At 38.7% G+C, this 23,022-nt stretch overlaps 1 protein-coding gene across 1 annotated transcript in view; it reads left to right on the forward strand.

Moving 5' to 3' along the window:
* Window positions 1-23,022, forward strand: part of USP3 (ubiquitin specific peptidase 3) — a 90,960-nt gene that overhangs the window by 8,691 nt on the left and 59,247 nt on the right. The window contains exons 2-3 of the mRNA XM_007467213.1: window positions 17,820-17,880; window positions 21,451-21,582. Of these exons, the coding sequence (XP_007467275.1) occupies window positions 17,820-17,880; window positions 21,451-21,582 (193 nt within the window). The remainder of the gene's footprint in view (window positions 1-17,819; window positions 17,881-21,450; window positions 21,583-23,022) is intronic.

A 23,022-nucleotide genomic window follows, 5' to 3' on the forward strand; every position in this document is an offset into this window, starting at 1 on the left:
GATGAAATTTCTAGGGAGCAAGTTTTTTTTTTTGGTGACGGAATGTTTCCTTGGGATAATTGATAGATAACATGTTAGAGATATATTCTAACATAATATTTTTGAAAAAGAACTTCTATATATAACTTAGACACTGTGGGGCCGACACTTATATTCTTGATTGAGTGATTTGTAAATTTTAGTGTCACGCAGTAAAATTGAGATTAACTCTAGTTTCCATTTGAATTATTTTGAATGTTAATTGTGAGCTGTATTAACATTGGAGAAATTGTTTGCAACAACTGGCTCAAGGTTCACCTTACGTGTATGAAGTAGCTACCAAAGCTCAACGTTCATGCTGTGAGAATGTAGTTCTAATTTAATTTAACTGCATCGGTTTCATTTCAGTTATTTCAAGTGTTTTGTTTGTGTGTAGTCTTTTTAGAAACTCATTTTAAAAATATTTTTCAGGCTTTTTTTCCCTTGAATAATTAATAGAGATTTTTGCGGAAATGTGGGTCCGATTTTAAAATTGTACCTACTGGTTGTAAAAACTTTCCAACTCTTGGTTTGTGTTAAATAATTGGAGCAGCTATCAGAGTTTTTACAGATTCATATTTTCTGTAATCTTGGGTATCTAGCCCTTTCAGCAGAGTATAAGTATGTGCCCAGTTTGCTTTTTCTTTCCATTTCTTCCTAAAAAGTCCTGTTGATTTTAAAAGAATAGTTTCCCAGCACACCAGTAAATAAAACTGTTGCAATTGCACACACCCCCATCCCCAACTTTGTGCTTTAGTGCTAACCTATATTATATACCACAAAAACTAGGAAAAGAATTGTACAGGGCAGATATTAAACCTCCGCTCTGAGTAAAGTCTTCGATGATAAGAGGTCCCTTAACCTCTTAATTGTTTCATTTATTTATGGGAGGGAGTGCTTCCTATAAAATATGTATATGCATCTTTTCTTATCTTGCATACACTTTTGTTTTGAAATAATAGTTGTGTGGTGTTTACATTTATGACTTGATTCATTTCTTTTGAAAATCCCTCTACTGTTTAACCGTGGATTTGCTTATCAGGTTGCTGGCAAAGGCGTGGAATTGCATCAGATCTTGCTATGTTAAATAAATGGAATATTGGATGACAGAATTTTTCTTAAGTGATTCATGGCTTTTGTGTTCATTCTGTGTACAGTCAACTTCGTAAGGAAAGTTATTTTTGAAACAATATAAACCCCGGATAATTTTTCTGTAGTTATTTGTGTCTGGTCTTCCAAAGGCAAAAGTGGCCCATTTTGACTCTGAGTTAGTAATCTTCTTTGACTTTAGCAGTTCTAATCCTTTTCCCCACTACCCTTTCCTCTCATTTGGAGGTAGGGGCACAGTTCCAGTATTTAGCTGAAGACTGTAGAATAGGTAAAGCATAATAGCTTCGTTAGGTGTTTTTCACCGAAGTAGGTCTGAACAAGTCTGAGTGTGTGACAGAATGAATAATAAAAAAATGTGTTCAGTACATTACAGTTTTAGAGAATATGTAGTTTCACATACATTATTACCATATGCTGTTTTCATTTGACATTGAAAACTGGTTTCAGAAATGCATTTCAAAATACAGTGAAATGCTTGAGCCAGTGAGGGGACCAGTCTTATGGATCAGAATTTGCCTCTGTGTAGGAAATCAGCAGGACCAGATGCCCTCTCTTTTCTGGCTCTGTAGGTATCTGGATCTGTTAACATAGATGATAAATTTTGGCCAGCTTTGAAATTACATTCTCTAGTAGAGGACACATACCATTAGCTCTGCAAATTAGCCTTGTAGTATACAGGGAATTCAGTAGGTGCCTGGCCCCAAATGATAAAGTGCTATTGTAATTTTTATTTCATTTAATAGATTATAGGCATTTTTTTAAAGATTAAAAAAATGGTTTAGGCAACTTCATGAATTGATATGACTGTTATATCAATTTACCTTCTAAAGATTAATTCATGTTTTCAAAAAGTAATACGTGTACAGTTAAGTCGTACGGTGTAGTATCAAAAGTAATACGTGTGCAGTTAAGTCGTACAGTGTAGTATCAAAAGGGTTAAAGTAGAGCAGCAGCCTCCCTCCCCTCTCCTCTCAGCCTTTCTGTCCACAGACCACCACTTTCAGCTCTATTTAGCTTTCTCTGTCATGTTTACCTACATACTTCTAAGTAATACACTGTTATTTCTTAATTTATCCATTTTAGGTATCGTCTCTTGACATCTTGCTATGGTAAATGAGGACATTAGTGTTTGCATTACCCTCCCCTCTGCCCCTCTCTCCATTTCTCAGTATAACTAGACTACAAATTTTGATTAATATGGTGATTACTTTTTTTTCTTGTCTGGCATTTTAGTTTTCTTTGAGTTCATAATTGCCTTTTTTAAAAAAAATTGCTTACTTTGCCTTCTGTACATTTTCTCCCAAATGTAACCTATAAATCTATTAAATGTCTATGAATATTATTTTCCAAGCACTTAAACACATAATGTCTTAGTATTATTTTCCCCTGAAGCTTTCCTTCCCAGAGCTCTCTCGCTCCCATCTGAACTGACTGTTCTCTAGGCCCACTCGACAGCTTTTATCCTGTGATTCCCTTGCTATTCTTTTGTATTAGATCTCTCATTTCCTGGATCCCAGGTCTTTCTCTTCCTTGGTTTATTAGACCATTTTGCTGGGGTACATCATCTAGCTCCCGTCTCAGGAGAGGCAAATTTTTTTTTTTTTTAAAGCCAATTTTAACTCTGAATTTCATCCAGATTATGAAATGATGACAAAGTAGTTACTTTGCCCTATTGCCTCGTCTGCTTTTTTTTTTAAGGAATTCCTTAATTTTTTAATTAATTATTTATTTATTTATTTATTTTTTGGCTGTGTTGGGTCTTCGTTTCTGTGCGTGGGCTTTCTCTAGTTGTGGCGAGCGGGGGCCGCTCTTCATCACAGTGCACGGGCCTCTCACTGTCACAGCCTCTCTTATTGCGGAGCACAGGCTCCAGACGCGCAGGCTCAGTAGTTGTGGCTCCCGGGACTAGTTGCTCCGCGGCATGTGGGATCTTCCCAGACCAGGGCTCGAACCCGTGTCCCCTGCATTAGGAGGCAGATTCTCAACCACTGCGCCACCAGGGAAGCCCAGGAGAGGCAAATTTTTGATCCCACGCAAGTCAGACACTTTTATTCTACCTTTATACTTTACTGCTTGGGTGACTATAGACTGTTAGAAAAGATTTTTCTCTTAGAATTTTGAAAGCAGTGTTCCTTTGTTTTTAGGCTTCCAGTGTTGTTGAGAAACCTGATGCCTTTTTGAATCCTGTTCCTTCATATATATCCTTTTATTCTTTCTCCTGGAAGCTTTTAGGATATTCCTTTTATCCTTGGTGTTCTGGAATTTCAGAATGATGTGTCTTGGCATGGTTAGTTTTGTTTTTTTTTCTAGTGATGGGTACTCAGGGGACTTTTTTTTTTTTTTCACACACACACTTTATTTTTACAAGAGATAAATAGACTGACACCAAGCATTGTAAATGGATGACCACAACAAAAGCAACAGTGATTGCAGTTGGTACTCAGGGGACTTTTTTTTTTTTTTCACACACACCCTTTATTTTTACAAGAGATAAATAGACTGACACCAAGCATTGTAAATGGATGACCACAACAAAAGCAACAGTGATTGCAGTTGGTACTCAGGGGACTTTTCAATCTAAACATTTGAGAGTACACTCATCCTCCCATACTTAAATCTCCTAGTTTGTACTTTTTTCTTTGTACAACTCCTATTAATTGAATGTTGAGCACTGTGGGTAGAACCTGTAATTTTCTTATCTTTTTATTTCTTTGCCTTTTGGTTCTAGTTCCTGAGATATTCCCTAGGTGTTGTTGTTGTTTTTTTTTTCCCTCTTCTACCCTTCTATTGAATTTTGATAATAATATTTTTAATTTTCAAGAGCTTTTTCTCATTTTTCTGACCATTGCTTTTTCATACATCCTGTTGCTGTTTGTTGTTTTATAGTATCTTCTCTCATTACTCCTGGATTTTAGAGTTTGTTTGTTTTGAGGTTTTTCTGTGCTCCCTGCATTGTTTCTGTTCCTCTGAGTTCCTCTTTTTCTTTTCAAAGTGATTCTCTCAGACTAGAGGTTTTCTTCAAGGATCTTGTTTTATCTTTGTCTACTTTTTCATGTAAGAGTGAGGCACTAAAAGGCTCTGTAAGTGAGTGAGGCTTGTCTGTAGGGGGCTTCACCGTAAGGCTGTGGGCAGGCCACCTTCTTCTGTATCAGGATGTAGTAAGTTCCATGAGTCTGTTGTTCCTTGCAGCCCTTGACCCCTTGTTTTCAGTGCCACCCTTATCTTTGCTGTCTGCTGTGCCCAGTGTTCCTGAGCCCAGAGCTGCCTCCTGTGTGCACTCTTCTCTGCTGGCACTTAGGCTGTAGCTTCCTTCATGCTACTAAGATCAGTACTGCTCCTCCAGCTTCTTCCTGACTCCCCAAAATGTGTTGAAATGTGCTTGTCCCACATGATCTTTGTGAGTTCATGTCGATTTAATTTCTTTATTGTCATTTTAGTGAGATGTTAGGATGGAGAGGAGGTAAGAGAGAAATTGGTCTGCCATGCTTAATTTGGTGTTTATTTTTAAATGAGATATTTAAAATCCAGTTTTTAGGGCCAAAAAAATGCTTTGCCCCATCAGAAGTGGATCTTATTAGTCATCGTCCAGAGAGTTAAATCACTAAAACTGAAATTTTGCAGTACTGTTTTTGAGTAAAAGTTCAAACTCAGATTTACCTTCCCTAATGAACAGAGCAAAATATTGTCGCTATTACCTGAGTCAGCAGAGAGAGCAGATAAGCCTGGGGGTTTGACTCTGCTTGGGAAGCCAAATACAAGCCCGAGTTTGAATATATAAAAGAAACATTGAAAGAAAAGGTTGTAAGGTCACTTGGACCACTGCAATTAATAGCTTGTAATACTATTACTGGATTAATTTATCATCCATCAATAAAGGGAAGTTACTGCCAGGTTTATAGTACTGTTTGGCTCTGCACAATGGTAATTTAACCTTTTCCCTTGTGTTTTAGTAATTTTTAAAAATGGTCTTAATTGGAAGTAAAGAATAAAATTTTTTTAATCTCATAAAGCCTTTTTATTTTGATATAATTTCACACTTAAAGAAACATTGCTGGGCTTCCCTGGTGACGCAGTGGTTGGGAGTCCGCCTGCCGATGCAGGGGACATGGGTTTGTGCCCCGGTCCGGGAAGATCCCACATGCTGCGGAGAGGCTGGGCCCGTGAGCCATGGCCGGTGAGTCTGCGCACGTAAGGAGCCTGTGCTCCGCAACGGGAGGGGCCACAACAGTGAGAGGCCCGCATACCGCAAAAAAAAAAAAAAAGAAAAAGAAAAAGAAACATTGCTAAGAATAATACAGAAATTCCCATGAACTCTTTACCTAGATTCATCAGTTGTTAACGTTTTGCTACATTTGTGTTACACGTTTGAACCTTCTTTTTATGCACCTCCCCCCCCACCCCGCCACCGAGTAATTTACAGACCTAATAATGCTCCTTCATCCAGAAATACTTTTTTTTTTTTCCCCAAGCACAAAGACTTTCTTTTCACTAAGCACAGGGTATTGGTCAAAATCAGGACATTTAATAACTGAGATAATAGTATTATCGAATGCACATTCCATTCTTAGATTTCTCCAGGGGTCCCAATAATGTCCTTCATATAATGTAGCTATTTCCCTTTTCTGCCCCCCACATCTAATCCAGGATCATGCATTTCACTTAGTTGTGATAACTCTATAGTCTCCTTCAGTCTGGAACAGTTCCTTATCCTGTCTTTGTCTTTCACATCTTGGTATTTTTGAAGAAAACAGGCTAATTATAGAGTGTACTTCAGTTTGAGTTTTTCTGTTGTTTCCTTATGATTAGATTCAGGCTGTGCGTTGTTTTTGTAGGAACACTGCAGAAGCAATGTGTATTCCCAGGGCATCATATCAAGAGGTATATCAGGTTGGTTTGTCTCATTTTGGTGATGTTAACTTTGATTATTTTATTAAGGTGATATTTGCAAGGTTATTTACTGTAAAGTTACTATTTTCCCTTTGTTATTAAGAGGTAATTTGTAGGAGATGCTTTGAGATTTTATGTATAGATGTCTTATTCCTCATCAAACTTTCATCTAGTAATTTAGCATCCATTGATGATTCTTGACTGAATCATTTATTACTAGGATGGTTGCAAGATGTTGATTTTCTAACTTATTTCTTCTAAGTATATACAGGGAAGAGCTTTCCTTTCTCACCCACTTGTTTATTCATTTATTTTATTAACATGGACTCACAGATTTTTATTTTATTTTGTGACATTCTGTTATTTATTTTGAAGCTCAAATTGTCTTAGATTTGGCTAGTGGGAGCCTCCTTAGGCCATAATTTTGACATGCCCCTGTTGTTCTTGGAGCCCTTTCTTACTTTCTGGCATGGCAGGGTGCTCCAGGCTCATCTTGTACTCAGCCTGCCCCAGTCCTGGAATCAGCCATTTCTCCAAGTAGCCATCATTCCTTTTAGTGGGGAATAAGGTTTATAAACTAAGATCTCTCAGCAAATAGGAGCTAAGAAATATAAATATATATAAATAAATAAACATGTCTATATTTGTGTGTGTGTGTGTGTGTGTGTGTGTGTGTGTGTGTGTGTGTGTAACCATGAGTTCATTTTGATACCTTTAATTCCAGTTCAGCACTACAGATCTAGTCTTCCCCTTTCTGTATTTGTAATGCCCTTCTCTAACAGAGAGAATCTGGTTCCCATTATCCCAGCATATGTACTTGTTTGCCCCATGCCATAATCAGAGAAAGTGGTTCTAAACTGCTGACCCATACCATTGCAAAGAAAACTCCTTATAACTAGAGTTCACTATTTGTTTACAGTTTCTTTTTGTCTGTATACTCACAAAATATGAAGTGTTATGTTCAAAAGTTGTTTGGGTTATTTCCTTCCCTTTCCTTCCATCTTTTAATACACTGATTTATTTGATTTACAGTTAGCTTCGTTTGTTTCTGTTTGATTTCCATTTTAGACTTTTTTTTTTTTTTTTTGGCGGTACGCGGGCCTCTCACTGCTGTGGCCTTTCCCGTTGCGGAGCACAGGCTCCAGACGCGCAGGCTCAGCGGCCATGGCTCACGGGCCCAGCCGCTCCGCCGCATGTGGGATCTTCCCGGACCGGGGCACGAACCCGCGTCCCCTGCATTGGCAGGCGGACTCTCAACCACTTGCGCCACCAGGGAAGCCCTCCATTTTAGATTTTTTTCCACCTCATCCTTGCTGATTTTATTTTACTTTTTGAGTATATAAAACATGAGTATGGTTCCAAAAGTTAAAGCCATACCAAGAAGTGTTACTACCTAACCCTTCTACTCATTCCTATCCACCCCATGTAGACAACCAATTATTTTTATATATCCTTCCTGTTTCTTTTTATAAAAAAAAAAAAGCAGGTACATGAGTATTTTCTTATTTTCTCTCACAAAAGGTAGCAAACTAAGTATACTCTTTTGGAATTTGCTTTTTTCATTTAATAGTGTGTTCTGGATATCACTCCATGTTTGTAGAAATTTTACTTACTATTTTTTAACAGCTTCATAGTACTCCATTTGTGATGTGTCACAGTGAATTCAAACATTCTCCTATCTTTGGGCATTTAGGTTGTTTCCAGTATTTTGCAGTTTCAGATAATGCTGTGGCTAACAGCCTTGTACAAATATATTTTTGTATTATTGGGTATCTTCAGGGAAGATTAAAAGTTTTAACTTTTTAATCATGTGAGCAATAATGTGTAAGTGATTTTATAATAATACTTCAAACTATTTGTCTGCCTGCTCCTATCTTCCCATCTACCGTGATCTTACAAATACATTCAAAGGCTGTGGAAGTGAAATACTTTATTGTAATTATATTTCTGTCTGGGAAACCTTGAAATCAGAGAGCTGGAAGTGGCCTTGGAAACATTTTTAGTCTACGTTCAGGTTCATTTTAAGCAGTTGCCTTTTCCTTTTACATACTCGTCAATGCTGTTTTACCACCTAAGTACTCAGACCCAGCTGTTGTAGTAGTTTTCTCTTTTAATTTAATTCATGTTAGATTCCTGTGTCATACTGTTAACTGGCTGCTCCCTTGGGTTATAGAATGGCAATAGGATAAGACGGTTATACATAGGATAGAAATAAGGATTTAGGCATCCATTTTCTCCTGCATGTCTCAGCTCATTAGTGAGTAGTATAAACTCAGAGGAGCATCTTGGATTCCTAGATAATGCAGCTTGTTGATGACTTCCAGCCTTTTGTTCCAACAAGTGGGCATTGGAGTAGAAGGGCGACCTCCTCCTGCATTGCTAGGTAACCAGGTAAAAAGATTGACCACATAGCTTTCCATCAGAAGGGCCATAAAAGGATTACATATGTATTGAGATAACGATCCCCTCAGCCTAAGGGGTGACTGGAGCCTCCAAACAGATCACTTCTAGCCCTTCGATGACTCTTCAGTTTATGTGCATGCACCATACAGATGTTATCATTTTCCATGCATGTCTCGACGTGAAAAAGATTAGGAAAGTTGGCTAGAGCAGTCTCAAGATTAGCCTCTGAGAGCCAAGGATGGTGCCCCTTAAAGAGAACCAGGTAATCTTTATTTATCTTGGATAAAGAAGAATTGAATTATTTAGAGTAGAATACGGGAATAGTGGTTTTGAGATTTTTGAAGGTCGTTTTTTACAATGTAGGACAACATTAGGAGTGATGTTTTGCTCAAGAATTAGGTTGTCTTATGGTAATGACAGCACACCTGGATTTAAACTATTAATGGGATACAGAAAGAGCCAGTCCAAAGGATGATTGCAGCTTAGTTTGATGACAGACTGCAGTGTTTTTACTGTCTTACTACCCCTGTTGCAGAGGGGATAGTCTAGTCTTTGGATAGTTTTTGATTCCTATGGAGTAGAACCTCTCAAAGGGTCTCATCCTCACTTCTACTAAACAATAACGTCAGTCATTCCCATGAGTCGTTTGGCAGGGGTGAATGGTAGATGCTGTATCGCTGATACCCCTCCTTCTACAAGTAGCGTTCTGATTATCTATTGCTGCATAACAAACTATCTTACATCTTAGTGGCTTAAAACAACCATTTTATTTTTCTTATCATCTTGTGGGTCAGGAATTCAGGAAGAGCTTGGCTGGGGCTGTCTCAGCTGGCATACCTGAAGCTGGAGCATCCACTTCCATGATGGCTTCTTAACTCACATGTCTTGTGCCTCTGCCCCTGCTCTGTTTCTGTCCCTCCCCACCCCCCCCCCACCCCCCATGGTGTCACCTTGGGGCTGTCTCAGCTGGCATACCTGAAGCTGGAGCATCCACTTCCATGATGGCTTCTTAACTCACATGTCTTGTGCCTCTGCCCCTGCTCTGTTTCTGCCCCTCCCCCCCCCCCCCCCATCCCCCATGGTGTTCACATTCTGAAGGTCTCTCTGGGTCGTTTGGGTTTCTCACAGTGTGTTGGTCTCAGGGTGATTAGGCTTCTCGCATGGTGCCTGGCTTCCCCAAGAGCAAGCAATAAAAAGAAGCAGCTGTCAATTTCTTAAAACTCAGACCTGCAAATTGACACGCAGTCACTTCTAACATATTCAGTTAGTTAGTCAAGGCACTGCAGAGTCTGCCCAGATTCAAGGAAAGAGGACATAGACCTGCCTCTCAATGGGAGGACTGGTCATCTTTAATCTATCATAGGGCCATTAAGCAGAAAGGAGAGAATGGTTGTGAGAAATACTGAACCCGTGACTTTATCAGAAAACTGATCAGAAATTCACGTATGTAATGACTCAGGAGAGATTAACTGATTGCCAGCCTTGAATAAGAATGGGACTGAAGCCAGAGGAGGAAGGTGGGAAAGATTCTCGTGGGGCAAAGCAGAAAGGCAACTGAGGTAAGCTTTACTTCATAGCTGCCTTCCCTGCCTTGGCCCTGAACTCTTGGTTCCGTGATCTTCTGTGAGCCCCAGCCTGCTGCTTCTGAGAGTTTGGATTTGGTGCTCATGCTTGGTCTCCTCCTCCTTCAGTATCTGGACCTCCGCTCAGTCTCCTGAGCTCTGCATGGGCTCACTTCTTTAGCCCTGGGCGCCGCCTGTTGCTTTGTATGAGAATTCTCCTGTTTCCCTGCTCCCTGGGAGCCCAGTGTGCACTCCCAGAATGAGCCGCAGTGCCAGGGGTGGGAGGTGGCGGTATGGGAACACAGGCAGTGATTTTGGCTACGCTCAGGCTGATCTGGCACCTCTGGCGGTTGCTTAATATCGCTGGATTTCTTCTTTTCTGGACTACGTGAAGGCTCAGTTCCTGCTTTCTTTATGTGACTTTACCACTCTTTTTCCCCCAGTAATTTCAGAGGATTCAAGTTGAAGATAGAAGAGGCTTCAGAACTTTTAGCATAGAATAGGCTCATGAGTATGTGGTTCAAAGAGCATTTATGGTATAAAGAAGATTATACGCCTTGCTCTAAACATCTAAGAATGTATCAGTTGGAGGGTAGGCTGGGTTAGTCCTGGAGTATATTTCTACTTGTATATGTACTGGAATATTTATAGAATTTTTATGATAATTCTGCCCTATCCTTCAATTTCGAGAGGAATAACTCTTTTACTATTGATACTTCTATGGAGTGTGTGTGTGTGTGTGTGTGTGTGTGTGTGTGTGTGTGTGTGTGTTTTGAATAACAGCTGCAAATATTTTTCATTGATCATATGTTTACACACCCGTAGAGTTGTAATCTAGGATTTTGGTTTCACTTACCACTTACACTTAATAATTTAGAATAAGTTTATTTCATTAGGACAACTTTATAATACCAGTATCTTTAAATTTAAGATATTTAAACTTTATTTTTGTTATAAAAGAAGTAATGCTTTCTGAAAAAATTCAAACAGTATAGTTGAAAGTAGGTCCATGTGGCTCTAATCCCCCATCCCATTCTTTTTACATGACCGTTAACAGTTACTATGTACCCTTCTAGACTTCAAGCAGTTTACATACAGGTATATAATGTATACACAGAAACACATAGTACATAATCTTTCTAAAGCAAAAATGACAACCTTCTGGACTTACTGATCTCCAACAGTCCATACCTTCAGATACTGAGTTTGAGTTCCAGTTCTGTCAGTTACTAACTTAGCAAGGTATATAACTTCTCTGTGCCTCAGCTTCCTTATCTGTAAAACAGGCCAATAATAGTACACACCTCATTGGACTGTAGAGGATTAAATGAAGTAATATTTATAAAGTGACACAATAAAGTGCAGTAGTGCTTGGCACATAGTATGTACTAGATAAATATTAAATAAAGAACTTGCTCTTTGAAAAAACGTTATGAATATTTTCTTATGGGTTGCTGGTTTTTTAGTGTGGCACTTTAAAAACTGTGTTGTTGGTAGGGGGGTGGTATTCTGAGTTTTACTACTGGAGCAGCATTTTTGTCTACAGTTGTTTTTTTTTTTTTTTTTTTTTCTTGCGTTATGCGGGCCTCTCACTGTCGTGGCCTCTCCCATTTGCGGAGCACAGGCTCCGGACGCGCAGGCCCAGCGGCCATGGCTCACGGGCCCAGCCGCTCCGCGGCATGTGGGATCTTCCCGAAACGGGGCACGAACCCGCGTCTTCTGCATCGGCAGGCGGACTCTCAAGCACTGCGCCACCAGGGAAGCCCTACAGTTGTTTTTTTAAAAATAAATTTATCTTATTTTTGGCTGTGTTGGGTGTTTGTTGCTGCACGTGGGCTTTCTCTAGTTGCGGCGAGGAGGGTTACCCTTCGTTGTGGCGCGTGGGCTTCCCACTGCGGTGGCTTCTCTTGTTGAGGAGCACAGGTTCTAGGTGCATGGGTTTCAGTAGTTGTGGCTCGTGGGCCCCAGAGCGCAGGCTCAGTAGTTGTGGTGCACAGGCTTACGTGCTCTGCGGCATGTGGGATCTTCCCGGACCAGGGCTTGAACCTGTGTCCCCTGCATTGGCAGGCGGATTCTTAACCACTGGGCCACTAGGGAAGCCCCTGTACCATGGTTTTGAACAGCGATTCCACACACTTTCTGACCTCGGCGTTGCAGTGAGCTGCTGTTACTGACAGGCAATGTGCTGGGAATGTGTTTGCCTCTCGAGGGTTGTGGGAGCAGGAAAAAAAAGCTGAAGGTTGTTGATTTAGAAAATTATACCACACTAGCAATTAATCTTTTTGTTAAGAAAATTAGGAGGAGAGTGGAGTTGGAAGAATTTTATCTGTAGGAAATTATATGATTATTTAATCTATTGTTTGCTTTGTGTTCTTTGAATAATTTTATAATTAGAGGGGACATGCTCATCACCTAGTTTTTATTCTACAGTGAAGAAATAGACTCAGAATAGTAGTGATGTTCTCAGTTCTATAGCTAGTAATGATAGGGCCAGGACTAGAATCCTAGTCATTGGATCCTCACCTTTCTGAATTCTTAAGAAGCTCAGGAGCCTCTCTGCCAGTTGAAGCAACTATTGAATAATGGATGCACTATAAATGGCTTGCCTGTCAGTGCTGAGTGCTTGAACTATTTTGCGTGTAGAGACAGTGACTAAGTCGTATCGTAAGCACTAGTGCATGATGTTTTATAAAAAATTTAGAATTTAAGGAGAATTGTTGATAGGCCTTGAATACCAAATGTATTCTATCTTATTAGGTTCTATGTCGTAAATAATAAGGCTATTGAAGATCAGTGGGAAGAAATTTATATTCACTGTGGGTGCCATTTTGCCTTCTGAACACAACCTAGATATTTGTGTGTAAATAGGCCCCTTTAGCCCAGAACTCCCTAGTTTTCTTTTTTTTTTTTTTAATTTATTTTATTTATTTATTTTTGGCTGCACTGGGTCTCTGTTGCTGCACGCGGGCTTTCTCTAGTTGTGGCGAGTGGGGGCTACTCTTAGTTGCGGTGCGCGGGCTTCTCACTGCGGTGGCTTCTCGTGTTGCGGAACATGGGCTCTAGGCGCGCGGGCTTCAGTAGTCACAGCGTGCAGGCTCAATAGTTGTGGCTCACGGGCTTAGTTGCTCCGCAGCATGTGGGATCTTCCCGGACCAGTGCTTGAACCTGTGTTCCCTGCATTGGCAGGCGGATTGTTAACCACTGCGCCACCAGGGAAGTCCCCTAGAACTCCCTAGTTTTCTGCCCTTGTCTCTTGGTAAAGGAGCAGACGGTTCTTCCCTGCATAGGAGTAGCAGGGAGTAAAAAACCACTTTGGTTTGTAGATCACTTGGATGCCTTCCCTCTGCCTTTGTGCTCCATCAGTTGTCCCTTCCTCGTTTCCAGGAGGGTTAAGGCTTTTGGGAGCTTTAGGAAGAAGCCATGAATGCGGGCATGTTTTATAGGCTGGGCCTACTTCACCTGTCTCCCCTGCCCAACCTGTGTCAGAGCTTCTACCTTGTGGGAAACGGCCCTAGCTTAGGAGAGGATCGACATTCTCCACTCCCCGCAAAGGGGTGCTGCTGCCAACTTGCAGGGCTCGTGGCTGAGGGTAAGGACAGGGCCAGAGGAGAGTTCTGAGGCTATAGCAGCAGGAGGAGAGTGAAGGGAGCTGGGTAGTACCAGCCCCCCAGGCTGAGATGCCAGGAGCTGAGAGAGGAAACCCGAGCTCAGGGTTGGAAGAATCTAAGCGCATGGGACAGATTGCTGGAGGAGAGTAACTTTGATGAAATTTCATGATCTGAGTGAAAGAGGACCAGACTTCTGTTTATGACATCCAGTGACCCTGCTGCGGCCACGTGTAACAGTGTGAGAAATATACTGCATGGCTTCCCTGCCATGACGTCACCTTGAAGTGTAATTAGGCATAATAAAAAGAGCCCTTATAAGTTTTCAGACTTATCTTTTTGAACTCCTACAAGTTTCCAGCCTTATGAACCTCTTTCTCGCAAGTACCGGCATTTAAGATTTAAAAAATAAAAACCCTTCAGTTTAATATTTTTATGTTCTGCTGAATAGATAGTATATTTATAGCTTAAAAACATTTGTATTGACTGTGTATGGTTTTATTTTATACACACACACACACACACGCACACACGCACACGCACAATATAGTATTTCAGTTTTGTTATGGTTCTTGTAGAATTTTATAAAATAGCCTGCAAACCTCTAATGCAGTTTCCATGGGAAATGTGTTCATCCTACAGATAAACTTGAAACCCATCTGTCTATAAATTGAGACTACCTTTTATAATAAACTATGTCCCCTTAAGGTGATTAAAATAAATGAATTTAAGATTATTGCAGGTATTCTTTGACTCATGCTATGACCTGTTCTCTTTGTAGCAATAATTGAGAGTTTAGTTTAAAGCCAGTATTTTTCCTTCTATTTTCTAATTGTCTTGGGTACTTGAAAGGTTTATAATTTGGATAAGGTATATATACACAGAGTGAATATTCCCCAGAGCGGTGTAATAAATGGCTTCAGAATGCCCCATAATACCCTTTTCTCTGTAGTTTCCTAGCCTTCAGATGTTCTTCTGGTGTGAAACTATTAAGCCCTCAGAGAGCACTGTCATTTAAATAGCCAAGACCAACTAGTTGTCTTATCACACATTAAGCCTTAACTTTCTTATTGTAAATATTCATGATAAAAGAAATTTGATTTCTTAACTTAGAAAGTGAGGTCTTTTTTGAGATTTAGTAAAAGGCACAGTCACTTCTTTCCGATGTTTTTGAAAGTCAATACTATTTTATTTCCTTTTATTCTTTCTCCTCATCCCTTTCTTAAGCACCTATTTATTTAATCAAGGTATAATTCACATAACATAATATTATTTACTTATTTATTTATTTATGTACATGCCATGCGACTTGTGGGATCTTAGTTCCCCAACCAGGGATCGAACATGGGCTCTTGGCAGTGAAAGCACCGAGTCCCAACCACTGGACTGCCAGGGAATTCCCAAAATTAACCATTTTAAAGTGAATAATTCAATTCAGTGCATTTAGTACATCTACAACTACCACCTCTATCTTGTTCCAAGACATTTCATCACCCCAAAATAAACCCTATACCTATTAGGCAGTTATTCCCCATTTCTTCCCCTCAGGCTTAGGGTATCTTTTTGAAAATTTGAAATTAAAAAACTGATAAAGCTTTATGAAGTAATTGAGATTTTATAAGACTAGATTTAGAGTACACTGTTCTAATTCAGTAACATGAAGACATGCATTTAATATACTGATAGTGGAAAAATTAGATCACAAAATTGTATGTACTTTTTGTCCATACACACACTTTACAGCCATCAGGGGGAAAATGAACATTTGGTAGGAAACACACCAAAGTAACAGTGATTTTGTTCTAGATTTTTTTTTTTTTCCCCTCATTCAAAGGAGGGGGGAGAAATCTTCCCATAATTATACAAAAAACAAAAACCTGTAAATGACTAAAAACTTGGGCCTAAACTTACTATTATAACATAATTACTTATTTCAGGATAATATTAAACTCCTTCCAGATTGAGTACAATGTTTCTTAGTATTTACTGAAAGACAAAGGTTTGCTGGAGGAATAAAACTATATAATATTTGTAGTTTTTTTAATCCTTCAAGTTATATCGCAGACCAGGAATATCTGTTTCAAGTAAACTGTGTTCTAATTTATTTTTCCCTTTAAAAATATACTTTATAGGACTTCCTTTTCAAACTATAAAAATGTCATGTTTTTGTTGATACAAATCAAATCCCACAGGGGTGTACAAATAAAAAGTCAACAGCCTCCCCGTACAATAGTCTTCTCATGTACTTGCCTAAAATAATTGCTGTTAGCAGTTTGGCGTCTTATTAGCCTTTGTCACGTGACTTACATGCACATATAACGAAATTGAACCCGACTGAGTAAAAAACTAAAATGCCTTCAGGGTGGCCCTAGCAGTTAATGTAATGCACTAAGGAAAGGTAAGGCCCTTGGCTAACTGGAAGGGGATTTTTACCACCGAAAGTTTTCTCATTCAAAAATAGTTAGAGCCCTGTGCTGGGCAGAAAGGCAGAGGCCCTTGGGCAAGTATATCACTGTACTCTCCTATTCTTCCTTGCCTTCTCCTCCCCTCCCAAATGTAGAATGAATGTATGTGAAAGATTTATTTAACTCATTAATAAGGGAACCAGCAGGATGGTAAAGCTGATTCCAAGAGCATTTGAGGAATTGAGTGAATGCAGACACTGAAGAATGCATGTTGAAGTAAATTGCTAGGCTAGATATAAAACCCACTAATGTCCTGCAGGGTAGTAAAACCATAGCCCTTGGAGTCTGCCAGACAGTTATTTTCTCTACCAAATAAAAATCTACAAGTTCACCTGTAACTTCATAGAATTTGGGTCCTAATCAATAGTAAACAGCAGGTCAAACAATGGTATTATAATTAAATATCTTTGGGATATTCTTGGTATAATGGGTTTTATTATACATTGAAAGGGCTTAATAGTTCTTGATTCACTTTATGTCCAGTTTTGGCTAATTTTTCTTAACAATGAGAAAGGCCGATTGTGATGTATGATTAGACAGGACCAACATAATATAGTAGGGATCAGATCTTGGAAGAGCTTGGTATCTTAAACTAAGAAATTTAAACTTTGTTTCAACAACTGTTCATTGAGCATATACTGTGTGCCAGGCAGTGGACTTATTATAATCCTGAGTGTGTGGATGTGCTGCGGTGCCCCTCTCATGGCCCCTAGGAGGCTGACTAGTGGTTCTCAAGTGGTTGTATTAGGGAGTCACCTGGGAAGTTGCTTTTCTCAAAACAGACATGTTCTTTTGTCCTCTGTACCCACCCCAATGTAGATGTCTCTGCCTGAGTAGAACATATGTGTTTTGAAAAAGCTTGTTCCAGGTGATTTTTATATCCCTTCCCTTTAAAAATCATTGTCATGTTTATTGGGGTTAAAATTGAATAAGTAAACAGCAAGCAAAATTGTAATCAGTATTTTAAAAGTTTTCATACCCCTTTTGGCCTGCCGCGTCCCTATAATACTCAAACTAAAGTAATTAATGTCCTGACTATACCCTCAGCAAGAATTACATGCAGTTATCATATTTAGAATTATATTTAATGCATTTGAGACATTAATTTGGGAAGAACTGAGCTTAGTCTTCCGAATTGTATCCTTAGGTTATGCCTCTCACTAAATAAACTAAAAGAGTTGTCATTTATAGTAGTATATGATCTGTATGGTAAAGACATATGATTTAAGAATTAGACTTAAAAATGGTTTTTATAAAATCTTTTTTTTTTTTTTAATGTTTTGTCTTTTAATTTATTTTTTGGCTGCGCCATGCGGCGTGCGGGATCCTCGTTCCCCAACCAGGGATGGAACCCGTGCCCCCTGCATTGGGGATGTGGAGTCCTAACCACTGGACTGCCAGGGAATTCCCTTAAAAATGCTTTTGATGAGAAAATAGACTGTCCTTAACTTGTCAGAGACTGTTGAAAAGAAAAAAAGGAATAAGTAATAAAGGAGAAAAGTGTTTAACCTGTGGTTAAACTATTTGCGTTGAGTCCGCAATTAATATGAGCAGTTGTTGTGGACATGCGTTTAGATTCTTTCAGTATAATGTTAATTAGGCAGCCGTTTTGTGTAAACGCACTCACAAAGCAAGGATTTGTGATTTCAGGACACCTAAGCAGCCATGGAATTTATAACTTAATCATGGGATGTGGTATTACAGATTAGGGGAGAAGCTGGGAAATAACGTGATACAATTGGCATATTGTGTATTTTTCTTTTTATTAGTGTGCCGGTCCAACAAAAGCCCCTGGGTCTGTTTGACTTGTTCAAGTGTCCACTGTGGAAGGTAGGTGACATGCTTATTACTTCACTACCCAACTTGCTTTTTTCAGTTTACCTTTAAGCTTTATGTCAAAGTTTTATTGACTTGGATTTATTTAGCACCGTTGTTTAATTATAGCGTGTATGTAATTCTCTGTAGGGCTTCTTCCCTCTCCTAATAGAATCCCTTTGTTCAGTGATGGAACTGAGGAAAATCTAGGGGGGAAAACCCCTTTTATATTGATACTCAGAAGAATTAATTTGATGATCAAGACAATCTACTAGTAATACTTGATTGACATGTGGCCAATTTTGTTTCACCTGTTACCTACCCTTCCCTACCTTTACTGGCTTTTGAATCAAATCCCAGATATCACATCATTCTTCTGAAAACAAAACAGATAAAGGAATTCCCTCAAAAATGGTCTCACTGTGGAGTTCATTATTTATGCTAAGATGTACCAAATATATCATTGTTCCGTTAAGACATTTTTGCATTCTAGGAACTTAACACTCCCAAACCCAGTTCAAGCCTGAGCATTTCCTCCCAGTTCTTGGCTTCAAAATGATGTTACTTAAATACTTTAGTCACTCTTTCTTCTAGCACAAACTCAAATAAATATCAAACTTTGTGTGTCTGGTAGTAGCACATTTATTTCTATGGCTCTTTTAGCTTAGAAAATCTGCTTTGAATTTACTTCAGAAGTTAGTAGCTTAGCAGCAAGGAGGTGGGAAATCATACTGAGTCACACAGGCTGAAATCTATATTGTATTTATTTGGGCAGTTTCCCCATCGTTATTCGTAAACCCTCATTGCATGAAGAGAGCATCTTTGTTCAGTTAACTTTTGATTTTTCACATTTTCAGTCCTGGAATTGAGTCTATTTTTCCATGTACACTTAAGAGTACTTTTGGAAAATGTTAACTGCATATCTTAATTGTGGTTATTGTGGTTTTGAAATCTCTAGGATTTGGGGAACCTGAAAATACTTTGTACAGATAACATTTTTTTAAAAAAAGAAGAAAAGTAGAAGCACTTAAATTCTGCACTTGAAGAAACAGATTCCTCTCCTAGATTTTGAGAGGTGAGAATTATAATGCAATAAAATTTATATAGTTCTATCCTCCAGTTGTCTCATAGTGCTTTACAGCCTAAATCTGGAAGGTCATATGTCAACAAAAAGACCTGACATACTCTCAGAAAGTGGAGACATTAGTGTTCTTAACAGCAAGCAACAAACAGTTCTCTAAGTAGGTATTGGAAAAATAAATTGAAAATTTTCTAGGCTCTGTAGGTAGGATGTTTCCAATTGTAAGCAATCTTAAATTCGGAAATCTGACATGGTTTCAGAGAAATATAATTAAGTAGGTTACACAGATAATGAGAGTAACCTGCATTTGGATCTTCATTTTACATAGCTGATTGGCTAATTTTCTTTTGCCATGTAATCCTGGGTGTTGATTGCCAAGAATGACGATTTTTGTAGTAATTTAGACCACTTGTCTTTAGGGGAGTCTTAAACTGAATATTCTTTCAAACTAGGAATGGTACTTTATCAGTAGTATATTTGAGTTATATATTGTATTGGTCTTCATGACACCATCCCTTTTAAGTTATTTTTCCAATTTTTTGTGATTGTTGTTAAAAAATCTGTGACATGTATATTGACACTTTTCCTTTTTAGACCAAATTGGTTAAAATCTAAAACTAGGTGAGGGAAATATTTATTTTTATGTGGTAGTTTATACATGACTGTTAACTTCTGACATGTATTTGAATATTAGCCAAAACATTGCTAATCTTAATGTTAGCAGTAATACACTTCTTACTTTATCACTGACATTTATTACAGTAACCATGGAAATACCTAGTACATTTGGAGACTACAGTATGGTGGCTAAAGGAACTATAGGTACTATTCATTCATTCATGCATTCTGAGCCATGGATTATTTAATCACCTAACAACCCATGAGATATAAGTACTATTATCTCTGTTTTATCGATGAGAAAACAGAAATAGAGAGGTTAAGTAACTCACCCAAGCTCACCAGGCCAGCATGTGATAACGCCTGGTAAAACCCAGGCTGTCTAATTTTTGAGTTTATACCTTTTTCTTTTGGCGGTACGCGGGCCTCTCACTGTTGTGGCCTCTCCCGTTGCGGAGCACAGGCTCCGGATGCACAGCCTCAGCAGCCATGGCTCACGGGCCCAGCCGCTCCACAGCATGTGGGATCTTCCCGGACCGGGCACGAACCCGTGTCCCCTGCATTGGCAGGCGGACTCTCAACCACTGTGCCACCAGGGAAGCCCTGAGTTTATACTCTTAATCATTATTTTTATTTTAACTCAGCCAATTCCATATACAATGGAATTAAAAATTCAGTTTAGTCCACTTTTGTGAACAGAAGACCCTACACACAAGTCTTGGTTATGTTTATTACAGTGAAAAAAAGGGGGGAAAACGTGATCACACTCTGAGTTGAGGTTAGTAGTGCCTCTGATGCTTCCAGGTTTCCTGGGGTAGAGAGGCCAGGCTTGGAGTTGATCCTCCTTACTTACCACAAACTATCCTACTTTCCCCAAGGTAAGTGTTGCTCCTTGTACAGTTAAGTCACATCATGACAAAAATGTCACCTTAACTCTCTGAGCAGGTTTACTTTGGAACTATTTAACCGACATTTGTTTTGACTGTTCTGAGTTTACAGTTAGGCCTTACCTTCTATAAATTGGCAGCTTTCTAGGAACTGGGAAGTTTTTGTTTTATGAGGGTCTTCAAGTAGTGGTCAGTTATGGCATTGTACAGTATTTAGGTGAAGGTATAGATGAACCCTTATTTCAGTTTCATTTTGCTTTTTGTGATAAAATGATTTATTAAATCTGCGTTGGAAAGTGTTAGAAAATTTTTCTGACTGTAGTCAACTTTTGATTATCTTTGCCCATGTAGTAAGAAATAGCAGTGTATATAAGCTTAAGATAATTTCTGTTTTGTTTGGATTTCTTTTAAACAAACCTATTTCCATATTAGTGGAGTGATTATTCAGGCATTCAAATGAAAGATCTGAAGCCATATTGATGAGAAAGAGATGGGAGATTATCCTGTTTCCATATCTGACTCTCATGTTTTATATTAAGCAGCAACCTAAGCAGAGCCTACGGCCCTGTGGGCAGTGATTGAGTCATTTAGTTTGCAAAGCTTGTCTTTGATAATAGCTGAGTTGGGAGTTAGCAGCCTAAGAAAACTTAAAAAAAGAAAAAGGCTATATAGCAAAAGTATCAGCAAAGGAGTTGATAAGTGATAATCTCAATGGTATTGAAACTGATTTGCATAGATAACACCTTTCCTTGCCTGGTCCTAGTCTTGTGTACAATAATAAGTTGACTGTAGTTGATTGCAAAAAAGGAGCATATTTTAAGTACTCAGCTTAATAAATCACTAAGTGATGAATACTCTTACAGGATTGAGTGCTCTTTATTAGAAGGAATTCTTTCTTATTCTGATTTGATAACCATCTAATTTTATTATCATCTCCTGCTACTTTAACTTCCAAAGCAATATTTAGATTAAAATATATTTTCATTTGATTTTTGTAAGGTATGTGAATGGCCATGCAAAAAAACATTATGAAGATGCACAAATACCCTTAACCAACCATAAGAAATCAGAAAAGCAAGAAAAAGCTCAGCACACAGTGTGTATGGATTGCAGTAGCTACAGTACCTACTGGTAAGTATTAACATTATCTGAAAATGCTGTTCCTTTACTATGTGTACGCAGGCGTTTTCTCGTCTTCCTCGTTCTTTCCCCTGCCCCCCAGTCTCTAAGCCAGTGCGGACTGCCATTACTGCCTTTTAGTTCTGTTGGAATTCACAGAGGACTGGGGGCTATCAGGAATGCTTGTCCTTATTCATTCAGATGTAAATTTGCATTGCCCTTTCAACCTCTAGGTCTCTTCTTTCCCATCCCACTAAGCTTCAGGGAAATGAAAAGTATTTGTTGTTGTTGTTCATTATAATTCCTTTTCTTTTTCTTGTTTTTAATTGAAGAATAATATGATAAAAACCCACATTCCTACTGTCCAGTTAATGTTTTGTTATATCATCTTTAACTTCTTTGTTTAAAAAGTTATTTTGACAGTCTCCCCTGTCCCAACACAGTTCCTCTCTCCTCTTCTACTCTGTAGATAAACGTCAAGAAGTTTTTTTTAAAATTAAAAAAAATTTAATTTTTTTTTAAGTGTCACATCCTTTAAAAGGGTATTGGAGGCCCTGTTCTTTCTTTGTAATGTACTGTACATGTCTGTTTCATGTAAATGACAATAAAGTAAGAATTTTTCTGACTACTTTGAACAGGTTATTCAGGTTACAAGTGATGTTTAACAATCCATATCCATTCGGTATGCTCAAAGAGTCAGTCAGTGTATTTTACAGTTTTAACTTTGGCGTGAAGCAAATTTCTTTCCTTGACTAGTAAATTATGAATAATTCTTTATGGTTTTAATCATTTTACTGAATTCGAAAGGTTTCTGACATTGAAAGGAAAAAAAAAAGCCATTCAAAGGAGCCCTTTTATTTTTGTTTTTGCCATATAGCCCTCGAATGTTAGATGAAGGCAATACTGGGCAGGGATGGGGATTTAAAGTCCAAATATCGCTTTTGATTCACACTTTCTACTGAAGTTGTGTGTTAATCCTTTCTACATTATACTTAGCTGCTTATTGTATTGTAGAAAGGCGTCCCATCAAAAGGAAGAAAAAGAGGTCAGTGGCCTACCAAGTTTACATTTTTACAGGTTTAACATTATTACACTGTGGCTATTGAGTAAAACATTATAAGGTTTAGTCCTGTAGATCACTAGTATTTCAGTGATCCTTTGTGTGGAAGATGTCGGGGTGTGGAAGAGAGACAAGCTAGAGGTACATGAAGACATCGGTAAAAGTGAAAATCTTGGGAAGATTTCCTGAGCCCAGTGCTGAGTTTATTATTATTTGCTCTCATAAAACACCCCTTCCTACAAAAATTAAGCATTAGCCAAGCTGTTAAAGTGTTTCCATTAGTTTCCCCCCCTTTCCCTGAGGACACTTATATACTAGAATGACACAGCTATCTAATTGACAGAACCATGTGTTTCTGTAAGGTTGTAAGTATTTCTCTTTAAACAGCAGGA

Source organism: Lipotes vexillifer, unplaced genomic scaffold (assembly GCF_000442215.2).
Source record: "Lipotes vexillifer unplaced genomic scaffold, Lipotes_vexillifer_v1.1 scaffold1654, whole genome shotgun sequence".
In the NCBI taxonomy this organism is placed as follows: domain Eukaryota; kingdom Metazoa; phylum Chordata; class Mammalia; order Artiodactyla; family Lipotidae; genus Lipotes; species Lipotes vexillifer.